At 49.7% G+C, this 21,533-nt stretch overlaps 1 protein-coding gene across 1 annotated transcript in view; it reads right to left on the minus strand.

Moving 5' to 3' along the window:
- Nucleotides 1–21,533, minus strand: part of cdk19 (cyclin dependent kinase 19) — a 509,018-nt gene that overhangs the window by 474,073 nt on the left and 13,412 nt on the right. The window contains exon 2 of the mRNA XM_072500031.1: nt 7,802–7,877. Coding sequence (XP_072356132.1) covers nt 7,802–7,877 — 76 coding nt within the window. The remainder of the gene's footprint in view (nt 1–7,801; nt 7,878–21,533) is intronic.

Below are 21,533 nucleotides of genomic sequence, written 5' to 3' on the forward strand. Positions count from 1 at the left end.
GCATATCTCTGGGCGGTTTCATTTAGTTCTTGCCAATTGGGGGCACCTTCGTCATCTAAATTTTGTCCAAAAGTATACCTAAATCCATTTTGCACTGAAAGCAGTGACTGCAACTTCTCTATTTGTTGTCTACATTTCGCGTGGTCTACTGTGCTCTGTCTTTGTTCTGTAGTGGAGCTGTGGAGCGCTCGTAAAGCTGCCTTTAAATCCGCACATTGACTCGTTAACTGTGCTACCTGCTGTTCTGTCTCTTTTTGTACCAAGACTGCGCGCTGTGTATCTTGGTAGGCTTTATCGTACTGGGTCTGAAAGCTGCTAATGTGAACTAAACAAGATTGGTGTGCCCGTTTGACATCAGCCATCTCTTTATCTTTAGCTGCCAACTGATCCCGGAGTTTCTCAATAATCTTTTCGCTTTCACTATTGTTTCCCTCATTCTTCTCGTCTTTCTCAACTAGCTGCCTGCGGAGCGTCCTCACGACCTCCTTTGAGCCTCGCAACTGTGCCAAACAGGACACTATTGCCATTGGCTTTCGCTGCATTTTTCTTATGCACCTCGGTTAGGTTGTCCCACCGAGTTTGTCCTATGCTTCCTGGACCTGACTTTTCATTTGAACAAAAATCGGACCAAAGGGGCCATCCTTTCCCCTTTAAATACTTCCTCAACTCTTCTTCCCATATGTGGCACAGCTCTGCTCTGTTGGTCGCTGCGACCTCGGTTGCCTGTGGGTTCATTAAACGTTCCATCGCTTTTGTGGCCATTGCTTCTAATATCTCTTTTCCTACGGTTAATCTCGGTTTCCTATCGTTAATTTGGGACAGGGGGATAAGGTGGCGATTTGAACTGCGGGTATGGCCTGAGCCATTTTCCGGTTAACAATTCCCTCGAGTTTTGACACAATCTAACGAGTTTACCTTATATCCCTGTCAGTACGCATGCAGGTTAGTACACACTTCCAAAATTCGGTGATTTGGTCGATATGGGACTTGCACTTGTGGTTCTTTCTCTTTCACACAATTGGATTACAAAGTTTGTGGGTTCTCGCGGAGTGACAAAATCACTTCTAATTGGAGTCCCGTCAGATGTCGCCAATAATGTTGCCAATTTAATGGAATACTATCCCACCAGCATCACCAATAATGTTGCCAATCGGCACCGGAGTCGCTAATAATGTTGTCAATTAATAATGATGCTCTTTAGAGTGTCAGGTATCAAATGGTAGCACCACAAGGCTTTACCAGATATCGATCAAAGGACCACACAACCAGTTAGTCTGTTCAAATTCAAAGATGGTTTATTACACACAAGGATTACTTTGACATGCAACATAAAACACTACAAGTTAAACTACACCTAACAACTTCAATAACCTATACTTAACTTCAGGGCAACCGGCTCTATGCAGATGGACAAGTGGCTCTGTTTCTGCTGGGCTCATCCGTCTGGTAGCGATCGTTGGTCTTGAACTTGTCTTCTGGTCGTAATGTTACACTTAGTTTTAGGCGTAGGTCGGATCCAAGAGAGACCGAGCACACAGCTGTGTCTCTTCTTATCTCTCTGGGATTTTGCGCTCTTTGGGGCAGTCCTTAACTTGGACCCAATAATTCGACAGGCTTCGATCACTGCCTTCGATTTTGGCCAATAAAGGGGCGGGAGCCTTGATGGCTGGGCGGTCATTGACCGTGGCTGTTTGGGCTCCCTGGGTAAAGGGAGTGGAACCGATTAGTCTGTATCTGTATCGGTTACCCGAGTACAGTTCTTTTGTTCTGGGGAAATGGGCCATTAGAATGCAAACGAGCAGGGATTTCGATCGGGGTCTAGCTATCAGGGTTGCAAACACACACACAAGCTCTGAGTCTGTCTGAGTCCTGGGTTGGCCATAATTCCCATGGTCCTTTGCAGGTGGCCATCTGAGATGGCTGCACTCCCTCTTTCCTTTTTTACAAAAAATATTTTTATTGGCATTTTCCAATTTTAACATTTTGACAATTTGACATATAAAGCACGTTATATTTAAAGAGTATGATGTTTCTTATGTACAATTTTACATGTACCGCTTTTGTCAGCCCTCCCCCTCTCCTTGCTCCTCCAGTCCCCCATTGTGATTAGCACAATTGCTTCACAGCTCCAGGATCCCAGATTTGATTCCTAGCTTGGGTCACTGTCTGTGCGGAGGCTGCACGTTCTCCCCGTGTGTACGTGGGTTTCCTCCGGGTGCTCCGGTTTCCTCCCACAGTCCAAAGTAGTGCAGGTTAGATGGATTGGCCAAGCTAAATTGCCCTTAGTGTCCAAAATTACCCTTAGTGTTGGGTGGGGTTACTGGGTTATGGGGATAGGGTGGAAGTGTGGCCCTTGGGTAGGGTACTCTTTCCAAGAGCCAGTGCAGACTCGATGGGCCGAATGGCCTCCTTCTGCACTGTAAATTCTATGATTCTATGATAGTCGGGCTCCCTCCTGACCCCATCTTTTGCCCTGGGTGTCGCATTGTGATACTTCTTTCCTTCATTATGTGATTCCTGCTGTTATCCTTGTGTGTTTGCTATGGGGGGGCTCTCTGCCCCCTCCTCTCCTCACTCTTTTTCCATGTCTCTTCCTGAAACTCCCCTGGGTTTTTTCCTGCCCCCCCCCCCCATTCCTCTCTGCTCTGTGCGCTCTTGTCTGCCCTCGACGGTCCCTCCTTTCTTCCACTGTTGGCTTCGGACAGATCTTGAAACAGGCTGGTGAATAGCACCCACGCTTTGTGGAAGCCCTCGTCCGACCCTCCAAAGGTGTACTTGATCTTCTCCCGGTGGAGAAATTCGGACAGGTCCGCCAGCCAGTCTGCAGCTGTGGGTGGTGCTGCTGATCGCCAGCCGAGCAGGATTCTCCAGCGTGCGATTAAGGAAGCAAAAGCCAGGGAGTCGACCCTCTTCCCCATATGTAGTTCTGTCTGGTCAGAAACCTCAAAGACTGCCGCTCTCGAGCACGGCTCCACCCTCAGCCTCACAACCTTGGACAGCGTCTCAAAGAAGGATATCCAGACCCCAATAAGGCTGGGGCAGGCCCAGAACATATGAGCATGGTTGGCTGGGCATCCCTGACACCGTTCACATTTGTCCTCCATCTCCTGGAAGAACCTATTCATTCCTGTTCTGGTTAGGTGAACTATGTGCACCACTTAAAACTGCTTGATGCTTAGCCTTGCACATGAGGAGGTGGAGTTGGCCCAACTTAGTGCTTCGCTCCAGAGTCTGCAACGTATTTTCGTCCCATTTTTGCATAGCTCTGTCCAATGATGTTCTTGCCCGTTCCAGAATTGTCCATAAATGTCCCCACATTTCCCCTTCTCCCTACTGTCCGTGTCCAGTAGTTCCTCCAGTAAAGGGGCTCTCGGAGTCCTAGGGTATCTCGTCGTCTCCTTGTGGAGAAAGTTTTTGATTTGTCAGTGCCGGAGTTCCTGTCCTTTCAGTAGCTACAATTCTTCCGTTAGTTCATCTAGGGTTGCAAGTCTGTCCCCTCTGTACAAGTCCCTGACCGCTAGCATTCCCCCATCCTGTCTCCACTTCTTAAAGGTGACGTTTCGCATGGCTGGTGAGAATTTGTGGTTACAGCAGATGGGAGTCATGGAGGTCATGTCTGTTAAACCAAAATGTTGTCCCATTTGGTTCCATGTCCTCAATGAGGCTACCACCATTGGGCAGGATATGTATTTTGTCGGGGGTGGGGGGGGCAGATGGGAGCTCTGCCATGGCGTGGGCTCGGAGGATTGCTCCCTTGCAGGACACCTCCAGCCTCACCCATTCCGTATTCGGTTCTCATATCCATCCCTTCACCCTCTCGACTGTGGCTGCCCAGTGGTGCCCCCCCCCACCCCCCCCCCACCCCCCAAACCCCTCCCCCCCAACCCCCCCCCCCTAACCCCTCCCCCCCCCCCTAACCCCCCACCACCACACATACATACACTATGATCATTTTGTCTATCCCTTGGAAAAAGGCCTTGGGCCTTGCTGCCTACGATGTTGACCTACGATGTTGAGGACCCGGGTTCGAATCCTGGCCCTGGGTCACTGTCCGTGTGGAATTTGCACATTCTCCCCGCGTCTGCATGGTTTCATCCCCACAAGCCAAAGATGTGCAGATTAGTTGGATTGGCCACGCTAAAATTGCCCCTTAATTGGGAAAAAAAATTTAAATGGGGAAGTGTTTTGGAAATCCGAAGCATAAAAGGACTGGGAGTCCTTGTTCAAGATTCTCTTAAGGTTAACGTGCAGGTTCAGTCGGCAGTTAGGAAGGCAAATGCAATATTAGCATTCATGTCAAGAGGGCTAGAATACAAGACCAGGGATGTACTTCTGAGGCTGTATAAGGCCCCGGTCAGATCCCATTTGGAGTATTGTGAGCAGTTTTGGGCCCCATATTTAAGGAAGGATGTGCTATCCTTGGAAAGGGTCCTGAGGAGGTTCACAAGAATGATCCCTGGAATGAGGTTGAGGACTCTGGGTCTGTACTCGTTGGAGTTCATTGCTAACATTGCATTTGCCTTCTTAACTGCCGACTGAACCTGCACGTTAACCTTAAGAGAATCGTGAACAAGGACTCCCAAGTCCCTTTGTACTTCTGATTTTCTGAGCATTTCCCCATTTAGAAAATAGTCTATGCTTAAATTCCTCCTTCCAAAGTGCAGAACCTCACACTTTTCCACATTGTATTTCATTTGCCACTTCATTGCCAACTCTCCCAGCTTGTCCAAATCCTTCTGTAGCCCGCTTGCTTCCTCAATACTACCTGTCCCTCTACAGATCTTTGTATCATCTTCAAACTTAGCAACAGTGCCTTCAGTTCCTTCTTCCAGATCATTAATGTATGTTCACTGAAGGTGCGCCCCCCCTCCCCCGCAAAGGCCTGTGAAGTTTTCTGGCAGAAGACCTTGTCGGCCAAGAGGTCCGTGTCTAACTTCCATGCAGGCATTGGGCACGGCCCGTCTCCACATCACACCCACGTAATGTGGAGCGTGATCAGAGATGACTATCACTGAGTATTCCTCTTTATTTCTGGAAGCACCAATTTCCTCACCGCAAAGAAGTCAATACGGGTGCATACCTTGTGCACCGGCAAAAAGACCGAGAATTCCTTCTCACCGGGATGTAGGAACCGCCATGGGTCCACTACCACATCTGCTCAAGTTCCCTAGCCATGCCTGTCTTTTTCCCCGTTTTGGGTCTCGATCGGTCTGTCAGTGGGCCCTGTATGCAGTTAAAGTCGCCCCTCATGATCAGTCGGCGTGTGTCGATGTTAGGGATTTCCACCATTGTCTTTTTTATGAAATCCGTGTCCCAGTTGAGCGCATACACGTTTACCAGGACTACCGGTGCCCCGTCTAGGACACCGCTGAACATGACTTACCATCCCCTTCAATCCTTAACTGCCCTTATAGCCATAAACCCTGTCCTCTTGCTAATCAGTATTGCTACCCCTCCAGCCCTCGTCCTGTAGCAAGAATGGTGCGTCTGTCCCACCCAGTCCTTCCTTACCCGCAGTCGGTCCTTCTCCCTGAGGTGTGTCTCTTGCAGGAAGACTATGTCAGCTTTCAAACTTCTGAAATGGGCGAAGACTCTGGATCTTTTCACTGGGCCATTAAGTCCTCTGACATTCCAGGTGATAATCCTGGTGGGGGGTTTCTGTTCGACCCCCCCCCCCCCCTCCCCCCCCCCCCCCACTTCCTGTGGGATTGACCATACTTACTTGGTGGATGTGTCCCTGCACTCCGGAGTTTCCCTTTGTTAGGGGGCCGTCCAAAATGGCTGCGGTCGCCATTCTCACCATGAGGCACAGCCCTTGAGCTCTGGGGTTTCCCTTTGTCCAGGGGGCACCCAACATGGCCACCAAAGGCTTCCTTTTGTTTAGGGACTCTCCAAAGTGGCTGCCTGCGGTGCCATCTTGTTCCCTTTACCTGCTGAAACCAATCTGAGACCCAACCCTTTCTTCTCTTTGTGTTCCCCTTGTGTTCCTTCTTCCCCTGTTGCCCCTCCTGTTTCTCCCCTGTTCCGCTGCCCTCACCCTTCCCTGTGATCTGGTCTTTCTGATCAAAGTGAGCCAGCACAGTCCTGTGCAAATATATTGTGTCTCCATCATATTTTAGCATTGCTTTGGCTGCCCGTTGTTCAGGCCGTTCGTCCAAACAAACACGTTCACCTCCGCCGGAGTATTGAAGTCGTGTTCCTTATCCTGGAACGTGCCCCAGGCCTGGCTGGGAGCAGCATTTCAAATTTTACCCCGTTCCTGTACAGGGCCGATTTCACCTGGTTAAATTCGGCCCTGCATTTTGCCAAGTCCACCCCAATATCTTGATAGACCCGTATTGTGTCCTTCCCAGCTTCTCACATTCGTCTGTCTCGCCCACCTCAGGATCTTCTTCCGATCCTGATACCGATGCAATTTCGCAATAATTGCCCTCAATTGTTCCCCCACCTTGAGCTTCGGCCGTGGCGACCTGTGTGCTCTGTCGATCTCCGGGGGGTTGGGGAAGCCTCCCTCCCGACTAGGTTGCCCAGCATTTGGGTCACCTAGCTCGTCAGGTCCCTGCCCTTGATCTCCTCTGGCAGGCCCACAATCCAAATGTTCTGGCGTCGGGACCTATTCTCTTGGTCCTCCTTCTAGCTTCCCTGGGTTGCCACCAACCTTTTGATTTCGGCCTCCAGGGCGATAATCTTGTCGCTCTGGTCCGCCGACGCCTTCTCCAGCTCCTGGGTCATTTTTCCCGGCGACTAGGGTATTTTCACAGTAACTTAATTGCACTGTTAATGTAACCCTACTTGTGACAATAGTAAAGATTATTATCATTACCTTCTTCCCCAGTCCATCGATCGCCATTTGCATGGCGAGCAACGCCTTTGTAATTGCCACCTTGATTTCCACCTTTATCGGCTCTCATTGCGGTCAGTTCATTAAAAGGAATGCCTTGGATGGGGGATGGGGGAGGGGGGGAGGGAGGGAGAAGGCATTCCTTATGAATGAACTGACCGCAATGAGAGCCGTCATGGATCCGCTGGCTCTGCCGCCTGTTGTTCGTGTCCTTTTCCTCCGCTCCAACCGTTTCTTTGGCCTCCCGAGCTCCCATTTGCTGGCATGCTGGCTCTGTTCTTTCCCTTTCTTAATTGAGGGTGAGATGCTACCGAATGTTCGGGCTAATTTTGCTTGAAAGTGTTCCGGAGAGAGCCATCTGATGTGCGTCTGCTCAACACATCACTGTCACCAGAAGTCGGCGTGCTCTTTCCTGACATGAGCATGAGCTGAAGATTCAGCTCTAAATATGTGCAGTTATGTGATGATGAAGGAAGAAAGATGCAAATTTGTTTGAGCAATTCTGAAGTTTTATACATTTCTTAACATCTTATAATCTTCACGTTTTTCAGAGATGATCAAAGGTTCAGGACAAAACAAATATAATAGACCAGAGAAACCATATTGTCAACTTACTGGGGGAAAAAAAATCGTTTTTTATTTTTCACTTCAAAACACCTACAATGGAAAATAATAATGTTGGTTCATGGGAATTAACCAGATGAATTATTTTGAAATACTGAAAGCGAAAGTACAGGTGTTTCTCTTTTACAGAACCCAGTTATTGCATACAATTTCCTATTATTTAATGTGAAAATTAATTTCACAAATGTAGATTAATACTGAAGGAATTATCCAGTTCAATCACAGATTCTACAACCCACCATCCTTGCATAAAAATAATTTCTGTCATAGATCATAAAAAAAGTTTTACAGGAATAAAAATCTCACATATAAACTAAGTCAATCTAATATACTTACAGCGATCTCTCTACACGCAGACATGGAGATACCAGTGCCTTCAATCTGTTTAAGAGCATACTCTTTCTCGTCATTCCTGTCAGAGAAAATAGAAAATTCAACATTCTCTAAACAAAATAGAAAGGGACATTTAGCAATGTCTTTTCTGACAATATAGCTGAATATACAGTAACACAGAGGCCATTATAATCATAGAACCACTACAGTGCAAAAGGAGGCCATTCAGCCTATTAAGTCTGCACCGACCCTCTTAAAGAGGACCCACCCTATCCCCGTAACCTCACCTAACCTTTTGTACACTAAGGGGCAATTTATCATGGTCAATCCACCTAACCTGCACATCTTTGGACTGTGGGAGGAAACCTACACAGACACGGGGAGAATGTACAAAATTAATAGTCACCCAAAGCTGGGATTGAACTCCGGTCCCTGGTGCTGAGGCAGCAGTGCTAACCACAGTGCCACCATGATCTTTTGTGCTTGTTTTGGATCTCTTGCATTTGATCCATCCAGGAAATATAGATTTATATGGAAGAAACAATTGCACAATTGTTGAGTTTATATTACTGTTTGGTCGGTCTTCGTGCAATCTTCGTAGTCTTAAATAGGTTAACTATGTATTTATTTATTTTTAAAAATATATTTTATTGAAATTTTTTTTCCCTGAGCAACATTTTTCTCGCTTACAAAACAAGCGAAACGATAACAGTAACAAAACAGGAATTTTTTAACTTTTTAACAATAATAATAATAATATACAAGTAACAAAACCTCGTACTCTATTGACCTATACTCAACTGAGCTGCTGGTCATCCGTCTTCCCTCTAACGTTCCCCTAGGTAGTCGAGAAATGGCTGCCACCGCCTGGTGAACCCTTGAGCCGATCCTCTCAGGGCAAACTTTATCTGCTCCAGTTTAATAAACCCCGCCATATCATTTACCCAGGCCTCCAGTCCGGGGGGTTTCGCCTCCTTCCACATGAGTAGGATCCTGTGCCGGGCTACTAGGGACGCAAAGGCCACAACGTCGGCCTCTTTCGCCTCCTGCACTCCCGGCTCTTCCGCAAATCCAAATAGAGCTAACCCCCAGTCTGGTTTGGCCCGGGCCTTCACCACCTGCAAAATCACTCCCGTCACTCCCTTCCAATACCCTTCCAGTGCCGGGCACGCCCAAAACATACGTGCGTGGTTTGCCGGGCTCCCGCCACACTTCCCACATTTGTCCTCCACTCCAAAGAACCTGCTCAATCTTGCCCCCGTTATGTGTGCTCTATGTAGCACCTTAAATTGAATCAGGCTAAGCCTGGCGCATGAGGAAGAGGAATTTACCCTGCTTAGGGCATCAGCCCACATACCCTCCTCTATCTCCTCCCCTAATTATTCTTCCCACTTTCTTTTTAGTTCGCCCACCGACTCCTCCCCCTCTTCCCTCATCTCACTATAAATCTCTGACACCTTGCCCTCTCCGACCCACACCCCTGAAAGCACCCTGTCCTGTATCCCCTGTGTCGGGAGCCGCGGAAATTCCCTCACCTGTTGTCTAATAAACGCCCTCACCTGCATATATCTCAAGAAATTTCCCCGGGGTAACTTATACTTTTCCTCCAGTGCTCCCAAGCTCACAAAAGTCCCATCTATGAATAAATCTCCCACCTTCCTAATTCCCAACTGGTACCAGCTTTGAAATCCTCCACCCATTCTTCCTGGGGCGAACCTATGGTTGTTCCTGATAGGGGACCCCACCAGGGCTCCCCGCACACCTCTCTGTCGCCTCCACTGTCCCCATATGTTCAGTGTTGCCGCCACCACCGGTTTGTGGTGTACTTTTTCGGTGAGAACGGTAGCGGCGCCGTCACCAGCCCCTCTAGACTCGTCCCTTTACAGGACCTTCTCTCCAGCCTTTTCCACACCGCTCCCTCACCCTCCATCATCCATCTACGTATCATTGCCACATTGGCGGCCCAATAATAATCTCCCAAGTTCGGTAGTGCCAGTCCTCCTCTGTCCCTACTGCGCTGAAGGAACCCCCTCCTTACTCTCGGAACTTTCCCTGCCCACACAAAGCTCGTAATGCTCCTATCTATTTTATTAAAAAAGGTCCTGGTGATTAAAATAGGGAGACATTGAAATACAAATAAGAACCTCGGGAGGACCATCATTTTAATTGCTTGCACCCTGCCCGCCAGCGATAAAGGCTGCATGTCCCACCTCTTAAAGTCCTCCTCCATTTGTTCTACCAGCCGTCTCAGATTAAGTCTGTGCAAGGTTCCCCAGCTCCTCGCGATCTGAATCCCCAAGTATCGGAAGTTTCTTTCCACTTTCCTTAGCGGTAAGCCTTCTATCTCTCTACTCTGGTCCCCTGGATGTATCACATATAATTCACTCTTCCCCATGTTTAATCTATACCCCGAAAATTCCCCGAACCTCCTCAAGATTCGCATAACCTCTGTCAGCCCCCCCGCTGGGTTCAACACGTATAGCAATAGGTCATCCGCGTATAACGAGACTCGGTGTTCTTCTCCCCCTCTAGTCACCCCTCTCCATTTCCTGGAGTCTCTCAGCGCCATGGCCAGAGGTTCAATTGCCAGCGCAAACAACAATGGAGACAGCCGGCATCCGTCTTGTTCCCCTATATAATCGGAAATACTCCGATCTATGTCGATCTGTAACTACGCTTGCCGTCGGTGCCCCATAAAGTAGTCTAACCCAGCGAATAAATCCGTTCCCAAACCCAAACCTCCTTAACACTTCCCATAAATATTCCCACTCCACCCTATCAAATACCTTCTCTGCGTCCATTGCCGTCACTATCTCTGCCTCCCCCTCCACTGAGGGCATCATTATCACCCCTATTAGCCGTTGCACGTTAACATTCAATTGTCTCCCTTTTACGAACCCTGTCTGGTCTTCGTGCACCACCCCTGGGACACAGTCCTCTATCCTCGATGCCAGCATCTTTGCTAGCAGTTTGGCGTCCACATTCAATAGTGAAATAGGTCTATAGGACCCACACTGCATCGGATCTTTGTCCCTCTTCAAAATTAGCGATATCGTCGCCTCCGACATTGTCGGGGGTAGTGTCCCCCCTTCCCTGGCCTCATTGAACGTCCTCGCCAACAACGGGGCCAACAAGTCCACATATTTTCTGTAGAATTCCACCGGGAACCCATCCGGCCCCAGGGCCTTCCCTGCTTGCATGCTTCCCAGTCCCTTAATAACCTCGTCCACCTCAATCGGCGCCCCCAGGCCTGCCACCGCCTGCTCCTCCACTTTCGGGAACCTCAACTGGTCCAGGAACTGCCGCATCCCCTCCTCTCCCTCTGGGGGCTGAGACCTATACAGTTCTTCATAAGAGGTCTTAAACACCTCATTTATCTTTCCTGCCCTTCGCACAGTGTCTCCCCTTTCATCCCTAATTCCTCCTATCTCCCTCGCTGCTGCCCTCTTTCGCAGTTGGTGCGCCAACAGGCGACTAGCCTTTTCCCCATATTCATACCTCCTCCCCTGTGCCTTCCTCCACAGTACCTCCGCCTTTCTGGTGGTCAGAAGGTCAAACTCGGTCTGGAGTCGTCTCCTCTCCCTGTACAGCTCCTCCTCCGGGGTCTCTGCAAATTCCCTGTCCACCCTTAAAATCTCCCCCAGTAATCTATCCCTTTCCTTGGCCTCTGTTTTCCTTTTGTGGGCCCCAATAGAAATCAGCTCTCCTCTGACCACCGCTTTTAGTGCTTCCCAGACCACTCCCACAGGGACCTCGCCGTCGTCATTGACCTCCAGGTATCTCTCGATACACCCCCTCACTCTTGCACACACTCTCTCATCCGCCATCAGTCCCACATCTAATCGCCAGAGTGTTCTCTGCTCCCTGTCCTCTCCTACTTCCAGGTCCACCCAATGTGGGGCATGATCCGAAATCGCTATGGCTGAGTATTCAGCTTCTTCCACTCTAGAGATCAACGACCTTCCTAAAACAAAAAAATCTATCCGGGAGTACACTTTATGGACGTGGGAGAAGAAGAAATACTCCCTAGCCCTGGGTCTAAGAAATCGCCATGGATCCACTCCCCCCATTTGGTCCATAAACCCCTTAAGTACCTTGGCCGCTGCCGGCCTTCTTCCAGTCCTTGAGCTGGATCTATCTAGCCCCGGGTCCAGCACCGTATTGAAGTCCCCTCCTAAAATCAAATTTCCTGCCTCCAGGTCCGGAATACGCCCCAGCATCCGTCTCATGAACCCCGCATCGTCCCAATTTGGGGCATACACATTAACCAACACGACCTCCATTCCCTCCAGCCTACCACTCACCATTACATATCTACCTCCACTATCTGCTACGATGTTCTTTGCTTCAAATGCTACCCGTTTCCCCACCAAAATGGCCACCCCTCTGTTATTTGCGTCCAGTCCTGAGTGGAACACCTGTCCCACCCATCCTTTCCTTAGCCTAACTTGGTCCGCCACCTTTAGGTGCGTCTCTTGGAGCATAACCACGTCTGCCCTTAGTCCTTTCAAATGCGCGAGCGCTCGGGCCCTTTTTATCGGTCCATTCAGGCCTCTCACGTTCCACGTGATCAGCCTCACTGGGGGGCTACCTGCCCCCCTCCCGTGTCGACTAGCCATTACCTTCTCTAGGCCAGTCCCATATCCCGCCTCCGCGCTCCCGCTCGCTCCCCCAGCGTCGCATTCCGCCCCCGACCACCCTCTCTTTAGCCATTTCCTTTTGGATTTCCGCAGCAGCAACCCAGTTGTCCCCTTCCCCCCCGCTAGATCCCTATCTAGCTTGATTGCTCCCCCCATATCACTTCCGTAAGTCAGCTGACTTCAACTGACCCCGGCTACTCCTGCTCGCTCCTCGGCCCCCCCGGTGTGAGGGAACTCCCATCCGCCTTGCGCCTGTTTTCCCGCCTTATTCTTTCTGGCGCGGGAACATCCCTTTACCTGATCCGCCTCTTATGGCGCAGCTCCCTTTCCCCTCCCCCTCTCCTTCCCCATTCTCTGACTATGTCCCGTCTCTCCCCCTCACCGGCGCCCACATTTCCCCAGTGTCCCCCCCCCTTCCCTGTTTACTTCTCGATTAACTTTCATCATCCCATTAACAAAAACAATAATAACAACAATAACAGTTCCCTGCAGCATCAGTCCCTCAGTTCCGGTCCAGTTTCTCTTCATTGATGAAGGACCATGCTTCCTCCGCCGTCTCGAAATAATAGTGTCTCTCCTGATGCGTGACCCATAGTCTTGCCGGCTGCAGCATCCCAAACTTCACCTTCCTTTTGTGCAAAACCTCTTTGGCTCGGTTGAAGCTCGCCCTCCTTCTCGCCACCTCCGCACTCCAATCCTGGTAGATCCTTACCACCGCATTCTCCCATCTGCTACTCCGCACCTTTTTAGCCCATCTCAGGACCTCTTCTCTGTCCTTAAGGCGGTAGAATCGCACGATTATCGCCCTCGGTGGTTCTCCCGCTTTTGGTCTTCTCGCCGGGATCCGATTTGCCCACTCCACCTCCATGGGGCCCGCAGGGGCCTCAGCACCCATCAGTGAGCTCAGCATCTTACTTGCGTACGCTCCACAGTCCACTCCTTCCACACCCTCCGGGAGACCTAGTATCCTGAGGTTCTTCCTTCGCGCTCCATTTTCAAGGGCCTCAATCCTATCAGCACACTTTTAATGAAGTGCCTCGTGCGTCTGAGTCTTGACCGCCAGGCCCAGGACCTCGTCCTCAATACCTGATACCTTCTGCTCCACCACGCGAAGTTCAGTCTCCTGGGTCTTTAAAGTCTCCTTCAGCCCCTCAATTGCCTGTAACAACGGGGTCATTACCTCCTTCTTCAGCAGGTCCACGCACGTCTCACCACCTCGTCCTGCTCAGGCCCCCATGTCACCTGTGGTTTCTCCGCTGCCATTTTTCTCCACTCCCTCTGACCTTCTGGCTGCAGATCCTTCGGGCTGCAGCCGCCGCCGCCGGTTTTTTCCTCCGTCGTTCGGGGTGGACTCCCTTCCCTCGCGCCTCGCACCGGGTTTTACGGCCGTCCAAGTCCCCGTTGGGGCTCTTAAAAGAGCCCTAAGTTCCATCGGAGCTGGAGCCGCCGAAACGTGCGGCTAGCTCATCCCTGCCGCAACCGGAAGTCCAACTATGTATTTATTAACAACAAGAATTATGTACATATTATACAGTAAAGAGTTAAAACGAGGAGCTGTCTCCATGTTTGCTTGTGCACACAGCTCTGTCCAACACTAAAATGATTCCTAGGTGTGGGTCGTGTGTTCTCTTACATTACTGTGTGGGTTAGTCCCGCATTAACTCTATATGTGCAAGACCCTTACACTACAGGAATAAGCTTGCTGGCTGGCATGAAGTACACCTGTACCCAGAACTGGCGGCATAGTGGTAACGTTAATGAACTAATAATCGCGAGGCCCAGGCTAATGCTCTGCAGACACAGGTTCCAATCCACAATGGCAGCTGAAGGAGATTAAATTCAACTAATAAATCTGAAATTAAAAGCTTGTCTCAGTGATGGAGACCATGACAGCTTTCATTGATTGTGTAGAAGCCACCTGGTTCACTAATGTCCTTCAGAGGTGGAAATCTATCGTCCTTAACTGATCTGACCTACATGGTTGACTTTTTAATGACCCAGCAAGGCACTCAGTTGTATACATGACATAAAATTTAAGAAAGAATTAATTAGATAGACCATCCAGCATTGACACAGGCCCGTTGACCCTGCAAAGTACACCTTGCTAACATCCAGGGGCTTGTGAGAGCTGTGCCACAGACCAGTCCAGCAACAGTAATACTCACAGAATCCTACCTTACAGACACTGGGCGGGTATTTCTACACCCCCTGTGGTGTGCTTTGCGGCGGTGGAGGCAGCCTGCCATTGGCCGACTTCAGGATCAGGCGTTTCCCACTGTATGCATTCCTGCCACTGGAAAACCCGCAGCAGGGATTCATTGTCGGTGGAACCGGTAAATCCCGCCAGTGAGAACACCAGATACCATCCACCATCACCATCCCTCGGTAGGACACACCCATCAGAGCTGCCAGCACAGTAGTATATAGTCAGATGGGAGATTTTTTTTAAATTCATTTTTACAGGATGTAGGCATCGCTAGACAGGCCAGCACTTATTGCCCATCCCCTGAGTACATTGACTCATACAGTATCGGCCCTTCGACCCATCGAGTCTGTGCTGGCAAAACAACACTAAATCTACGCTCATCCCACTTTCCAGCATTTTGTCCATGGCCTTGAATGCTATGACATATCGAGTAGGCCAGCATGGTGGCGCAGTGGGTTAGCACTGCTGCCTCACGCCGCCGAGGTCCCAGGTTCAATCCCGGCTCTGGGTCACTGTCCGTGTGGAGTTTGCACATTCTCCCCGTGTTTGCGTGGGTTTCGCCCCCACAACCTAAAAATGTGCAGGCTAGGTGGATTGGCAACGCTAAATTGCCCCTTAATTGGAAAAAATGAATTGGGTACTGTTGCTCTTATTAGCCTTAGTTTATTAGCTCTGATTATGTCACCTTTGCTCACGAGTCGCCAGGTATCTTTCTGATACCGCCACGTGGTTCAAGCTCGAGTTATGATTAATAAGTCAGCACACCGCTTAGTAAGATTGAAATCAACGGTCATTTATTATATACAACAAGTAATGCTTACACAACAATCCTACTATCTATACAGAAACCTATCACTACTGGCCAATACTTAACTTTCGGAAGGGCCCACCAGGTCAGGGAAACACGAATGGCTTATCAAATCGGATCTGGCCCGCGGGACTCAAAAAGGCTGATACAGGTCGATGGCTAGGAGTCTTTATCGGGTAGCGATCGCTGGAGTCAAACTTACTGTTTCTTTGTTGATGTTCTTGCGAAGGTCTCGAGCAGAAGAAGGGAGAGAGCGATCTGAACTTGGCCCCTTACTTTATAGGGCCCGGGGGCTTCCCGCCTCTCGGGGCGGCCCTTGACCCTGAGTCCCAAGTGATTGGACTTGTTCCCAATCACTGGGTTCGATACGTCCAATAACGGGGCGATTCCTCGATCGGGGGGTGGTCGTTCACCTGTCTTTGTTTTTGCCACTGCAGGCGCCGACAGGTCTGGCCCGGCATTCAATTGCTAATATGTTGCAATTGTTCCCGGGATAGCCGATTAAACTGCAGATGTCTGGGTTGATGTGCTGCTAATGGTCTTGAGTATCGATCTGGGCCGACTTCCCCAGAGCCGAATATGCTATTCTGTCTGCAGCTGTTCATTTGTGTCCTGTTGGCTGCTTTTCCCATCAGCCTTTTCAGTGAGCCATTTTATATCGGGTTTTGGCCAAATTAATAGGGAATCAGCCATTTTAGGTGGCTACAGTCCCTCCTTGTGATCCTAACGCGAAGCGTGAAGGATCACATAAATTTTGTCCTTTCCATTCCCTGACCGGGGGGGGGGGTTGTCACCTCCTACGTGGCCACTACTCTGACCCTAGCTATGTACAAAAATTTACCTAAACAATTCTTGAGGGCGCTATGTCAGGCAGGGGCATGTATTAACAATTAAACTAGGAACCTCTAATTTTTACCTTAATACGCTATACTCCATAAACATTGCATTATACTATCTTCCTAAAACATACAACAATAATCACAACATTTAATATACTCTTTCCTGACTTGGCAGTCAAGCTCAGGATCATAATTTTTTTTTGTTCATGAAAAGTTTTGTACATCTCTTTATTTACAGTGATAACGCAAGTGAATGCTCTTTATTATTCTAGTTTCATAGGTCGCGGGGGTCTGGGGTCTGGTCGTAACCGAATATAGGGGATCGTATCCGATATACCGGGGTTCGAGCGCGGTACGCTCTCCTTTTCCACTTGCGGAGGCGCATGGTCTGTACTGCACTGCAGAGTATGGCCAATGCTAACAGTGCCTCAATAACGTACGACAGGGAGTACCAAGTTATGAACTTGGCACACCAGGATAATGCAGCGTGGCTGGTGACTGGGCCCTCGGTACTGCGGGGCAGTGAAACATTAACGACAGGGAGGTTTGGAGTAATGGGGTCCGCGTTCCTGCGCAACCAAATGTCCAAAAAGATGTTGAGCACGATGACAGAAGTCCTCATGGTTGTCCTCTTTCTTTTCTTTCTCTGTGTTCTCTGTTTTTCTCCGGTCCTGGAGCTTCTGGAGTTCTGTAATACAAGCATAGTATCTGTAACTACCTTGGTATAATATCCGGTGTGTTAGTGTGTCTGTCCTTCTTGGGGCCAATTAAACCCTCATAATTGGTCACAATATGTGACTTCTCCCCCATTTTTTTTTTCAAAACAAATGTTAGGACACGGCACACCTCCCAAAGGTGGACCAGTGCTAAGTTTATCATCCAAATGTTCTAGGATGTAAATAGCATTTGGCAGCAACCCAAAGGTTGCCTAAATAAATAAAACTGTTTTTGAAAGGAAAAGGTCGAATGAGGTGCGTATGGGCCGCGACGGGTAAGATTTGGATGGAGTCCCTGGGTAGGACGGCTACCAATACCGTATCTCCCCTACCCGAGCGTTTTTGACCAACGGGGGAGTCCCCAGGCAGGGCGGGGACTCCACTGCCTGAGCAACCGACAAGAACGGGCAAAAATGTAGTCATCATGGTGGAGTTGCTGTTCTGAGTCTCCCGTCAAATCAGAAGAGCAGTTACGATCGGGCGTCTGATACCTGAACAAGTATCAGCTGAAAACCAATTCCGCTGAACAAGTGTCTGGTGTCGGTGGGTGTCTGAGGCAAGTCCTCAGAGGTTTCAGCAGAATGGGCGTGTGGCGGTGGTGGGTGTCAGTGGGAAAAAGCTAAAAAGTTCAGGTGAATTGGTGTGTGGCGGTGAGAACATTCTCCTGTTGGACGAACAACATTAAACAAACATACAAACAACGGAAAACATCCTGCAGGTTCCATCAGGAAGGACAACACTTTTCACCAAGTGTCTCCTTTAAATCATCATGTGGACACCTCAGTTCTCTGTTGCGAACAGGGTCGCAAAGGGGTTGGCGGCTTGGGAGACAGACCCGAGGTCGTCACCTTCTCCCGGGTGCCAAACTCTGGAGTGAATTAGGGCGGAAAGGGCTGCGTGGTGTGAGTTGGGGTCGCTCTCGTCGTTGCGGACGAGTCTGCAGGAGTTGTCGCGGTGCCAATGAGTTGGCTCGAGTTGGGTGGGAACAAAGTCGGGGTCGTTCGTGTGGTTCGGTGGTCGGTGGTGTGGTTTGTTTAAGAAAGTGATGAGGAAGGGATCACTGGAGTCGAAGTCGGAGTCGCTGGGTGTGGGACCAGGATAGTATGGAGGCGTGCTGTGGCTGTCGTCAGAGTCACAGTCGCTGTCTCTGCTGCTGCAGTCTGTGGGCGTTCCGAGGCGGAGTGTAAAGTTTGTGGGTGGAGTCGGGGGCGAGTCCGTGTCTGGGCTGGACGTGGAAGGGGTGGGTGTGGTTACGTTGGCTGTGGGCGGGGTTTGGTCTGCCGCGTCAAGCATGACGTGGTGGGCGTGGTTCGACTGTGCTCCATAAACCTTTAGCTGGTTTATGTGAAACCAGGCAGTCTTACCATTTTGGTATTTGATTTTGTATACCGATGGGCTTACTTTATCCGTAATGGAGTACGGACCCGAGTATTTCGGAGACAGAAATGTGCTGGGGTTATACACAGACAACATCACTTGTTGTCCTATATTATACCCCATTGCATGTACTGCCTTATCAAAACAGGCCTTGCTCTAGAACATAGAACATAGAACAATACAGCGCAGTACAGGCCCTTCGGCCCACGATGTTGCACCGAAACAAAAGCCATCTAACCTACACTATACCATTATCATCCATATGTTTATCCAATAAACTTTTAAATGCCCTTAATGTTGGCGAGTTCACTACTGTAGCAGGTAGGGCATTCCACGGCCTCACTACTCTTTGCGTAAAGAACCTACCCCTGACCTCTGTCCTATATCTATTACCCCTCAGTTTAAGGCTATGTCCCCTCGTGCTAGCCATTTCCATCCGCGGGAGAAGGCTCTCACTGTCCACCCTATCTAACCCTCTGATAATTTTGTATGCCTCTATTAAGTCTCCTCTTAACCTTCTTCTCTCTAACGAAAACAACCTCAAGTCCATCAGCCTTTCCTCATAAGATTTTCCCTCCATACCAGGCAACATCCTGGTAAATCTCCTCTGCACCCGTTCCAAAGCCTCCACGTCCTTCCTATAATGCGGTGACCAGAACTCTGTTTTCTTTTAGTGCCCAGTTTAACAGCGGCTGCTAACTGAGCTGTTTTTACATTCGCAAGTAATTATTCACCGGCTTTCTCATGGGTGAGGGCCGTAACTTCAGGGATGGTCAGGTCTAAACCCAACAAGTGCTCTGTCCCTTTCATGGGGCCTCCGGTCATGAGGGTGTGTGGGGTGAAACCTGTGGAGGTGGAAACAGTGTTACGCAAAAACATCAGCGCAAAGGGGAGGACCGAATCCCAAGTGGTGTTATTCTGCTGGACCATTTTCCTAAGGGTGGTTTTTAGGGTCCGATTCATGCGCTCCACTATACCACCCGACTGAGGGTGGTACGCAATGTGACATTTTTGGGTTATGCCAAATATCGTGAGGACGTTCTGCATGACCCGTCCCGTAAAGTGAGAACCTTGGTCCGATTCAATACTGCGGGGGAGTCCCCATCGTGTAAAAATGTGGTGGGTTAGGATTTTGGCTGTGGTTTTTGCGGTGTTGGTGCGGGCTGGAAATGCTTCTACCCACTTTGTAAAAGTGTCTATGACCACCAGAACATATTTATAGCCATTCCTGCAAGGGGCAATGGACCTATAAAATCGATCTGGAGGTTAGTCCAGGGGCCGTTAACGGGTCGGGTGTGGCTGAGATGTGCCGTTTTGGTTGTTCTGAGCGCAGATGAGGCAATTCTCAATGTAATGGGATACATCCTCTTTGCGATTAGGCCACCAACAAAGCTGTTTGAGGTGGGTTGCGTTGGGTTCGATTCCCTGGTGTCCATGACCATCATGGAATAAACAGATCATTTGATTCCTATCCTGCTCAGGAACTACATAAAGGGTGTCCTTTAGCACCACACCGTCATGTGTAGTTATTGTATTTCTGTACCTCTCGTATGAGGCTGGAAACTTCCCTTTCACGATTTCGGTGAGAGCGCTATCCTGCTTCTGGGCCTCTACTAGATCTTCGATCCTAGTCTGCGCGACCTGAACTGCACTCACTGGCGCACTCACTGGGGCGCTCTCGGGGGGCTTCCAAAAATACCCATGCCTGGATCCTGCCTTAGCCAGCGCGTCGGCTTTTACATTTCCAGGGGGGGAGGAACGATAGTGGCTGCGGACTTTTATAATGCCAAAGGTCCTGTTCTTGGCTTTTTTCAGAATATGGCGGAGTAATAGGGCTGAGAGGAGGGGTTTCCCATCCGCGGAAACAAATCCTCTCGTTTCCCAGAGGGGCAGAAATTCAGTGAGGCCGTTGCACACGTATAGACTGTCTGAATATATGTCTGCTGGGCTGGGGAAGGAGTCTGGGTTCTCCACAATGTAAGCGATGGCCGCAAGCTCTGCTGCCTGCGCGCCTAAGTGTCCGGGTAATTTTAATGCGATTTCCTCGAGGGTGCCTCCCTGCGCGTCCTCCACATAAATCCCACAACCTGTTATGCGTTGCCCATCCAGGATTGTGGAAGATCCATCCACATAAATCCTAATGGGGTCACACGTGTCCGGGTGAGGGGGGTTCTGAGATGGAGTGGCTAGTTTTCTGGGGGGTGTTTTAGCTATAAAGGGGCCTGTATTATGGTGGGGCGAGATGATTTCACACTCATGGGGGGTTCCGGGGTACTGTAGATTGTCCGCTAAGTATGTGTGAGTCTTTGTCCGTTTTACTGTGTTGTCCCGTCCTTGTAAGAGAAGGGTCCACCTAGCAGCGCGGATTTGGCTGACGGTACCGTCTTTAAGTCGTCCGTCGAGTAAAAGTTGGGTGGGGGTGTGCTCGGTCAAGATGGTGATGGGGTTCAGTCCGGTAATGTATGAAAAGTACTGGACTGCCCAGAAAACTGCGAGCAGGTGCCTCTCACAGGCTGAGAATCCCTGCTGCACAGCATCTAAAATCCGGGAGGCATAAGCCACGGGTCTTAGCTGGTCGTGCCGTTCCTGCAGGAGCACAGCTGAAAGGGTGCGGTCTGTGGTCGCTACCTCTATGGCGTAAGGGGAAAGCGGGTCGGGAACTTGTAGTGCGGGGGCGGCTATGAGCGCCTGTTTTAATGATTCCACAGCATCCGTATGCTGCGGAAGCCATTCCCAGGGGGTTCCTTTCTTTAGGAGGTCTGAGAGGGGCGCTGCCTTGCTGGCGAAACCGTCAATGTGGTTTCGGCAGTAGCCAACCAGTCCTAAAAACGACCGGAGGGCTGACACGTGTTGGGGAAGGGGCAATTTAGCGATCGAGTCAATTCTTTTGTGCTCGATCTCGCGTTTGCCGTGTGTGATAATTGTACCCAAATATGCCACTTTTTCTTCCAATATCTGGGCTTTTTTGGGGTTTACTTGACAGCCAATGGAATGTAGTAATTCCAGGAGTTCGGACAGAAGCTCAATGTGCTCTTCCTTTGTGTCTGTCTGCAGTAGTAGGTCGTCCACATACTGTACCAGACATTCGGGGCGAGAAAATTTTGCTAGTCCATTTGCCAGCTGTCGGTGGAAAATGGAGGGGGAGTTGT

This window comes from Scyliorhinus torazame, chromosome 4 (assembly GCF_047496885.1).
Source record: "Scyliorhinus torazame isolate Kashiwa2021f chromosome 4, sScyTor2.1, whole genome shotgun sequence".
NCBI classification, from domain to species: domain Eukaryota; kingdom Metazoa; phylum Chordata; class Chondrichthyes; order Carcharhiniformes; family Scyliorhinidae; genus Scyliorhinus; species Scyliorhinus torazame.